This window comes from Pundamilia nyererei, unplaced genomic scaffold (genome assembly GCF_000239375.1).
Source record: "Pundamilia nyererei isolate P.nyererei 1_Seehausen unplaced genomic scaffold, PunNye1.0 scaffold00201, whole genome shotgun sequence".
Classification (NCBI taxonomy): Eukaryota; Metazoa; Chordata; class Actinopteri; order Cichliformes; family Cichlidae; genus Pundamilia; species Pundamilia nyererei.
The window spans coordinates 933,096-943,082 of NW_005187602.1; the positions used below are offsets into that span (position 1 = coordinate 933,096).

Below are 9,987 nucleotides of genomic sequence, written 5' to 3' on the forward strand. Positions count from 1 at the left end.
ACACACACAATACGGTAATATTATGTTGAAGCACAGTACGTATCACTCCGCCAGGCTCCTGCCTACGATAGCCCTAATGCTCCGACAATCCATCAAGCGGTGCGGCTTCGTAGCTTAGCAAAGTCGTACTAAAACATTCAACAGATGTTCGAGCGCCGTGTACTAGTGATGTGCGATATCACTGATTTCCTTTCTGATCCGATACCAAGTAAAATTCAGGGTGGTATCGGCGATACTGATCCGATACCGATACTCTGTACAAAAACTTAATGTTTCATTGTATTGCATAATGCAATATATAATTGTATTATGTAATTGTAATAATAACATAACCATATTGCTTCATAATGATTAGAGGACAACTTGTTTTTATTGCTTAATAATGCAGAATAATCATATAGAAATAAAAAAAAACCCTGAAGTTGTGCGCTATTTGAGCATGTTGCCTGCCTGCAGCACTATGAACTCCGCGAGAGACGTCTGTCTTCCCCTAGCAGCACCTGCCCCTCTCCTCTTCAGTTCGCCTCAACATAAGCTCATCATATTCTGTGATATGATTTACTCTGAGGTGTTTGACAAGGTCAGTGGTGTTGCCACAACACCTCACTGTCTTGCCACATATATCACAAACCGCGTCTTGGCTGTTTGTGGAGGTAAAACACATCCACACATGACTCTGTTTGCGCTCAGCCATTGTTGTGAGTGTGCACCCTAGGGGCTGCGACACATTTATACAGCCGTATTTCACACATGACTATGAAAGGCGTAAGAGGAAGTAGTTCCTTCCAAATTAGACAATCCGAATGATATAGTTTCTTTCCACTGCGTTCATTTTAATGGAAAACTACAAATTTACCGCACAGTACTAAAATATCGATATTATAATATGAGAATCGATTCTAGAACATAAATTGCTGGTATCGGAAGAATCGATATTTCAGTATCGATCCGCACATCACTACCGTGTACCACATAAAATCGTTTCGAGATCAGTAAACACAACCAGAACTCATACATAAGGCACACGGGATTATAAGGGGCACTGTCGATTGTCAGAAAAATCAAAGGATTGATTTTAAGTGTGCCGTATTTTTAAAAAAACGCGGTAATAACGACGGCCTGCTAGCATGCTCTACCAAAAATAGTGCTATGTTGTGTATCTGATGGACGAAAGCTAAACCAGTTCCACACCACTGAAGTTGCAGCATTTTTACAAACCAGTTCTGGTTTCATTCAATGATCCACTTTCGCCCTTCTCATTCTCCGTCACCGCCATGCTTTTTTCACCATGTGCGTATGAAAACAAAGGCACTGCACATGTGCGTTTTACCCATATTCTATCGCGATATTTCATTTTCTTATCATTGTCCAACATTATACTGGTATTACCGTGAACGGTATGATATGGCCCAGCCCTACTTGCTGGTGTGTTTCAGATCATTATCCTACTGCATAACCCAAGTGCACTTGAGCTTCAGGGCATAAGCTAATGGCTGGACATTCTCCTTCAGGATTTTCAAGTAGAGAGGAGAATTCATGAGTCCATCAGTTATGCCAAATTGTTCCCATCCTTAAGCAGCAAACCTATGATCGCACCACCACGTTGCTTGACTGTTGCTATGACGTATTTTTATGAAATGCTGTGTTAGTTTTACAGCAGAACACAAACCAAAAGAAATTCAAAGAAATTCCAATTTTTAAAGGTCAGTTCACAGAATATTCTTCCACCATTGTTTTCCAGTTTCTTTCTTTTTCTTGAATTATCATCGCTGACCATGATTGAGACATGTGAGGCAATTCATAAATGTTCTGACTTCTTCTTTCTTGTAGCCTATTTTTGTCAGACAGGTGCTATTTAAGTGACTTTTTTTAATTCAACTGGCCTGGTAATACTTGGGTGTGACTGGTGAAAGTTTACTCAGCTCTCCAAAAAAGTGGTTAACCAAAGTTAATTCATTATTTAACAAGAAAGGGCAATTACTTTTTCCACATAGGGCCATGTTGGTTGGTTTGGATATCCTCCCCTTAATAAATTAGATCATTATTGCAAACAGCATTTTATATTTACTGTTTTTATCTTTTCTAATATTAAAATTAGTTTCGATGACCTGAAACATGTGTGACACATGTTATTAAAAATAAGAAAAATAAGAAATTACCAATAATTTTCACAGCACTCTATATTCCTTCAGCTATATTTGCTTTTTATAATTTGCTATATACAAGTGACAGTGTTCCTTTTGCCTGTTTGACCTCATGATGGCACTGTTGTCTCACTGCTAATACAGAGGCACAATAGACAAAATGATGTAGAAGCTTGCCTTTATTACCATATTGTTGTTATAGTAGCAAGACGGGTTAAAGTTCTGGTGCAGAACAATTTTTTATTCACTACCTGGGTCTGGATGCAGTTTCCCCCTCCAGGGGCAAGGGTACCTAGACCTGGGGTATAGACTACGTTTGGGGAGTGTGATCGTGTGTACAGTGTCTCTGTATGTCTGTCTCCACGTTGGGTGAGTGCTGAGTATTTGCATATGAGAGCATGAGGGTGGGAATGGATGTTTGTATCTGTGTGTGCCTGTTTGTTTGTGTCTATATGTCAGGTCGGGTATCAGACGCCACCTCTCTGGGGACATCTCAGGCCCTCCAAGGTATGGAGGCCTATCTCCCCCCAGCACTCCCCCCGCCAGTTGCAGACGCCCTCAGACATCGGTGCATTGGTGGGTCTTTGTGTCCGGGGATGGGCGTCCAGGTACGCACCGGCTCACTCCTTGGTGGCTGCTTATCGGGGCCTGTAGCCTGTGGCTCGCTCGGGCCACTTTCGGGGTGGGGTGCCCTAGGCCTCTCGGCCTGGGGCTCGGTCACTCTGGCACAGCTGGCTGCCGGCGGAGCTCACGGGCACGTCACTGCAACCCCCCCTGGCTTCTGCTCCGCGGCTGCTGAGTGACCCCTCATCTGGGGCTCTCCTCAGCTCTTTCTGGGATAGTGGCGCGGTTGCCCCTCCGTTGGTCTTCCTTGGTCTCTTGTAATGATCTGCTCTAGGGGCCTCTGGATGTCTGGAGCCTGGATCTCCTCTATACCTGCTTCATGCCGTAGCAGATCATTACATGAAGGAACCTTTTAAATACAAGCGCGCTCATGCTCACAGGTGTACACACGGGTGCTCACAGACACAAACTACACCCTTTTTGGCTCCTACCTCAAAGAACACTGTGCGCTGTAAATCTTGACCTCCCTCCCCCCGGTCATGTCTGTCCCATCTGCAACAACTGAAAATAAAATAAAATAAATAAATAATAATAACAAAAGTCAATCAAATGGACCAATACGGCAAGGCAGGGATGGTCCACTTGGTAAAGTAATTCCGTTGGGCTTCTCTCTTTGCCTTCAGACAATAATTCTGATGGCAAAAGAACCAAACAGGACAGGTGGCCAAAAAAAAAAAAGGACAATTTTTTTTTATGCTAGAGTTTTGATGGGAGGTTGGAACATGAAGTTGAGCTAGACGGGACAAGCAATAAATTTTTATGCCATTAAGAGGGTGTAGCCCCCAACACTAAAATGTGTTGAGAAGTAGTTGGGATAAAATCAAAGGTACCTCTATCCAGAGTGAAATATTATAGTCAAGACTCTTTTATACTGTGTATATTTTGAGTTACTTGTTTTATTGCTGCCCACACTCACAGTGTTGTGTTTTGTCAGGGGGCAAAGGTCGCTGCATCAAACACAACCAGCAGTGGTACACTCCCACTGAGTTTGAAGGTCTCGCAGGGCGAGCAAGCAGCAAAGACTGGAAGAGGAGCATCAGATATGCTGGCAGACCTCTGCTCTGCCTCATACAGGTAATTAAATATACTGCTTCACTACTATCTCACTATCGTACTACTGCAGTGCTGCACTGTATTGTGTGATGCAAAGAAATTTGCATTTCCAATTTGTGAATTTGGATTTTCCTAAGCTAATCTTGAGCCACGAAACTAGCAAAGTATTCTAGAGTCAAATGTGAGACCATCTGTCTGATAGCTAAAAATCGACTGATTGGCTCATGCAGCTGGACAATGATCCTAAGAACACCAACAAATATGAAACAGAATAGCTGAAAAAGAAAAGTATCAAGATGTTGCAATGGCCTTTGACATTAAGAGAGATGTGCATAAATGAACCCCTGTAAACCTCAATGAACTGAAGCAACGTTGTAAAGAAGAGTGAGCCAGAATTTCTCCACAACAATGTGAGAGACTGAGTCACACAGAAAACAATTACTTTTCTAAAACTTTTTTTCTAGTTAGTCCTTTGTTTATAAAAGGAGGTGGGCTAATCCATGCAAAACCTCATGCAGTAAACCTGTGTTTGCAGGAGCGTATCTTGAACCCCCATGCTGCCTCCTGTACCTGTGCAGCCTGCTGTGATGACCTGATAGCGGTGAGTGAAGTGGACAAGTCCTGATGACCCTTTAAATCAGTCCGTTAATTAGAAATTATTTAAATTATCATAATCTGAGATGTTACACATAATATCTGAATAATATCTGTTTGTGTTCGTCTTATTTTTTGCATCATTAGTGTCCAAAGGAGGGAGACTCTTTGGGAGAAGAAAATATCAGCATGGTAAATGATTTTTTCTTTTTGTTTTTTTGTTTTTTGTTAATGTCCATCACTATAACTTCATTTCCAGATGCTTTATCTTGCGATCTATATGGAGATACATTATCATTAAACAAAATAATAATGATTCTCTCAGTCTGTGCTGTGATCACATCTCAGGGTGAATATTACAGCAGTGTGCCTATTAATAAACAAGATGGCTTCTTTTTTAGGCCTTCTCCTAGTCCCCAGTTTAAACACAGAAGGGAGCTACTTCTTCTGCGACACAAGGGCTTCACATGTAATTTTTCTTGAGGCATCATTTAAGCTTTGAGGCTTCTTGATTAAGTCTCTACGAATCAAAAATATACAACAAAGCAAATTAAAGCAGTCTGGGCTTTCCTTACTGGCTCAACAAAACTCAAAACCTAAACATATATAACACGTGTCGCGCGATGGTTATTGGTTTTCTTTGTTAACTCGGGTTCCCTCCATGCTCACATAGATGGCAGCATGTGACACATTGCTCTAATCTTGTACCACAAAATCAAATGGATCAGTTGAGCACCAGCTACTCAAAGGAACAGCTGATACAGCTCTATGACATCAAATAAGGCTGCACCAGAATCTGGTGATTTGGTAATCGCAGGAGCACAAGTGCACTCTCTGTGCTGCTCTTACTTATGAAATGACAGCTGCACATTAGAGCGCTAACATTTAACCCTTTACAGTAATGTATGATAATAATAATAACTTCATTTTGAATTTTTGTTTTCTGTTCAGGTTAGTTTCACTAGACATCCCAGTAACAACAACATTTGCACCAAAACCTTCTTATGCAATTATTATTAGTTAATATTTTTAGTTACTGCACAATATATTTTTTTTATTTGTTTTTTTACATTGTTACTTAAATTAATAGAAATGTAACTAAATATAACTGTAAGTACTTAGTGATGACTATCTTAAAACAGACAAGAATTTAAAACAGTAATGGTTTATCGGTATCAGCAGTCATTTTGTTGTCTCTGCTTTCATTTGATTTCTTAGATGTTGCAGTGATTTTATCTCTGTTCTCTTTCTGCTTGACTCAGACCGGGCCCGTACGCCTCTTTGTCCCGTACAAAAGACGAAAGAAGGACACTGAGCCTGTGATCATTCCTGCCAAGAAGGAACTTCCTGCTACCAAGAACATTACGTTGACTCCGGGAACCACATGTGGGTCACATGGGCTCACAGCTCATGATTTTGTAACTTTGTGCACTTACAGCCAGGGATAGTTGTTTTGATCTAGAATTCATCTTCCTTCTCAAATCATTTCCTGTACTTAAATTTGTGTTCCTGAAAATTTTAATTAATTAAAAGTTTATTCTCAAGTTCTCAAAATCAGATCTGTAAAGTAAAAAATGTAAGCCCAACCTTTAAACTATTTGTTGTCCAAACATGAATCACACTTCTGTTTCTTTCTTACAGTCACAGTGTCCCCATCTGGGCAGTTCACTACTTCTGGGACCTTGACCTTTGACCGCACGCCAACAGGCGACGCCGCTGCTGCCATCATCTCAGAGGGCTCGGCACAGAGCGAGGTGTTTGCCAGCACCGCAGGTACCATCCCCTGAGTGACTGAGAATTCATTCAGTCGTACATTGTAGTGCATTTGTTTGAGTAGGCACTTAAACAATCACAATTCTCAGTGTGGGAATCAGCCCATTGGTCCTTGAAATTATTCACCTCCACAAACACAAAAATATATACATATCCTGCATGGAAAACCAAACCGTTTGGTTTTGAATTTAGTTGTTTTAATCAACATCCATGCAGGATATGTATATATTTTTGTGTTTGTGTTTGAAACCTATTATATGGAAAGTCATTTCACTCTAGATCGACAATATACACCTTCACAGTTTTACTTATTCAATATCAAGTCAGTCTGATTTTGGATTTCAAAAACCCCCCAAAAAACAAGAAGTTTCCTTTTGATAGCCTTCAGAATTCAGCCTGCTTTGACTGTTTTTCTGGAGACTGTCTTGATGGCAGTAAATGTCACCGTTGTGGCTCTTTTACTGAAGTAGTCTGTGTGTTAACTTAATAAAAAAGGACCTCAGCAAAACTCGAAAACATTGACATTTTAAAAGCTTATAATCAAAAAAGCTCAGATACTGTGGGAGGAGTCTGACTGCAAAATGTAGGAAAAGCAGCCAAAACATGCTCAGAATATGTGGAACCTCAAGACTAATGAAAAACCTCCAGGTGTCAGGCCTATGAAGTGTGCAAAGCTGTTATTAAAGAAGAATGTAGTTATTTTAATCAACATCCAAAATACAATTTGGTCTGTTTGCACTTAAAGCAAGGAGTACAGTGAATCACTCGAACACTTCCAGTGTGTGGCCGTTTTAAACCATCACCAGCTGAGATACAGACAGGTCCAAGTCTAAAAATAACCAGACATCTATCACACACTGTGTTTTAACACATCCTTGAGAAACAAAAAAGGTGTGTGAGTGCTCTCACAGGTAAATGGTGGTGTGTTTTACACTATAACACTTTAGTAGACTCTTACTTTCTTACTAACCTGACAGAAAAAGGTACAAAAAATCTAATTAAATTTGATTCTGTGGACTTAAAATGATGACAAAGCTTACAAGCAGAAGCACCGAGGCCTAGGTTGCTTCGTTAACCTTGTGGTGAAGGACACAGAGGCAGTTCAGACAGCTCACATGTGTGACTACTTGTGGAGACTCATTGCCCAGTTCTGTAGACAATCCATAATCCATTGTCTGGGACTACAGCTGGTGACAATGGTCCTTTTTCTGCTCTGATTATTGTCTGCAAGCTGGTCAATCACTCTAACCAGAACCTGTTTGAGAGCTGGTTCAACCTAAGCTGAGCTCTCTGAGGCTGCAGAGCAGAAGACTACTGTTGTAAACTGCAGTTCAAGGTGTTGGAGTCTTGCCTGCTTTAGCACATTTATCGCTACGGGTAATTTCCAACTCATGTACCTTGTTGGGTTTTTACATTCACAAAGTGAGACATAAAAAACGCCTTAGATAAATGATTTCAAAGCGCATTTATTTTGAAACTGCTATCAAATTGGTTTCTGATCATTTTATTGCCGTGCTTGATTGGCCAGCCAATCCCCCTCACCTGAACCTCACCTGTTGGGTATTATCAAGAGGAAGATGAGAAACAGCCAACCCAGAAATGCAAATGAGAGATACCAAAGCAACCTAGGCTTCAAAAACACTTCAGCAGGCCCAAAAGCTGATCACCTCAATGCCACACCATGCTGAATCAGCAGTTAGTGGCAAAGACATTCAGCCAAATACTGAGTTTGTACATAAAGATACTTTTCAGACGTTGGACATTTCTTTATTGTAAATCCATTTTTTTAGTTGATCTTAGGAAATATTCTAATAATAGGATACACCAGATTTTCATGAAACTGTAACAGCAAATTTCAGACAGTGTAGCAGAAAAAGATCAACAGCTGTCTTTTCTTCTCTCGGTCAGTGCTAACGGCATTGCCAGCGTTAGCTGTTGCTCATCAGCCAGTTCAGGCCAAAGTCGCAGTGGCAGCTGCAGCGGCATCTCCATCGGCAGGGCTTGTGGCTGGGCTTGATGTGGGGCCTATTGGGGGAGCAGAGCCAATAGTGAGCGAGGGGCAGAAGAACACTTGGATATACCTGGAGGAGATGGCCAACACACTGCTGAACAATGTCCAGCAGCTCAAGGCTCTGATCGAACAGGCCAAAAACTCTGCAGGGGACCTTGTAGGGGTCAGAAGTAATGGCGGCAGGAAGGAGGTGAGCACACACACACACATACACAAAAGGTGTGAGATTTAGATCAGCAGTAACAACAAATGGATTTGACTTTAATCTTTGTTTTGTGTGTGTGTGTGTGTGTGTGCGTGCGTGCGTGCGTGCGTGCGTGCGTGCGTGTGTTTAGTGTGGTCTTACCCAGCCGTTTCAGAACCAGATCTCATTTCAGCAGCCAGATGACTCTGAAGCTAAGAGGGGCACTGAAATCACTGAGATCATCATCAATGTATGACATGCTTACATACACACTCACTTGCTCCAAAATATTATTGAAATTCCTTACATTTCTTATTTAGCACAAGTCTTAAAGAAGTATTGTGACCTGAGACATCCACACTTTTCGTTCCAAGCACACTACATTTCACAATTAGGTGTTTGTTGTTGTTTTTTTAATAGTTTCCCCTCATTCATGAATAAGACCCTGAGATACTTTAATTTGTTGCTTCTATTCTGACATGGAATGGACTCCTCATGCCTGCAGCTACCACCTTGTCATGTTGGAGGGTTTTGAGGGTCCTAGTAATCAAAGTCTTTAACCCATGGGGCTGAGCCCGAATGAGTCACATGGCCCAGTCATTCTGTGGGCCCATCATCTGCAGGAGGTGCCAAAAGGGTCAGGTGCAATGTAGTGATTATAGCAACTAGCTCCTGGGTCATGGAATGAATACATTTTTTAAGATTATTTACATCTTATTGTTAAAAAATTCTGATTTGCAAATTACCCCAAAAGTTTGAGGCACAAATACTGCATTGAACACCTCGTGTATCTAAAACTCCAGTGTAAATATATAAAAAAAAAAAACACATGGAAGCAGAGAATTTTAGTCTTCTTTTCTTTTTTTAATCAAGCTTTTGGATTATACCATATACTGTAAAGAAGCATATAGATATAACGAGTTATCAAGACAAGAGTTCTCAGTGACAAAGTTCTTGATGAATCATCTGCAGAGCTGAATGCTGTAGCTATCATGTTCACAGGCTCCTGCTTTGTTTCTGCAGCAGATGTGCGTAAACTGTGGCCGGGTGGCGATGAGTGAGTGCACAGGCTGTCACAAAGTCAACTACTGCTCCACATTTTGCCAGAGGAAGGTAAGACTCAACTGTCTTTTTTCTGTCAGACACACAAAAAATAGACAGATTTCCCTGACATTTGTTATGAGTCTTTACTAATGTTTTTTCATGACAGTGCAGTTTAAAAAATAATTTATTGTTACAGCAGTCGTTGATTACTCTGTTACATTCAAATCAGCTGGTAGTTGGATTTGTTGGGTTTCAAACATGTTTCCAACAGGGGTGTTGAAGAGTTGTGCAAAATCAAACTCATAACATGCCTGTAAAGTGTTTCTGCTGTTTCTTCTTACTGATATATTTGCAAATAGCTAATATTATAACTTACTGGTTTGGTTTTTAAAGCCTTAATACACGTGTGTTGGCTGCAGCCATGTTTCTTTTCCAGAGGTGACCATATTTGGAGGTAATCCTAAATTATCAGCTAAAGTTAACAAATATTGTCAGCAAGCTGCATTCATAAACTAATCCCCTCATAGGTACACTATAATTTTTACAAAGTAACAGACTAT

The 9,987-nt window shown here is 40.8% G+C and overlaps 1 protein-coding gene across 1 annotated transcript in view; it reads left to right on the top strand.

Moving 5' to 3' along the window:
- deaf1 (DEAF1 transcription factor) overlaps positions 1 to 9,987 on the top strand; it is a 19,292-nt gene that overhangs the window by 4,622 nt on the left and 4,683 nt on the right. Inside the window, exons 4-11 of the mRNA XM_013914506.1 lie at positions 3,703 to 3,842; positions 4,357 to 4,422; positions 4,563 to 4,607; positions 5,678 to 5,801; positions 6,057 to 6,188; positions 8,097 to 8,389; positions 8,535 to 8,633; positions 9,407 to 9,496. Coding sequence (XP_013769960.1) covers positions 3,703 to 3,842; positions 4,357 to 4,422; positions 4,563 to 4,607; positions 5,678 to 5,801; positions 6,057 to 6,188; positions 8,097 to 8,389; positions 8,535 to 8,633; positions 9,407 to 9,496 — 989 coding nt within the window. The remainder of the gene's footprint in view (positions 1 to 3,702; positions 3,843 to 4,356; positions 4,423 to 4,562; positions 4,608 to 5,677; positions 5,802 to 6,056; positions 6,189 to 8,096; positions 8,390 to 8,534; positions 8,634 to 9,406; positions 9,497 to 9,987) is intronic.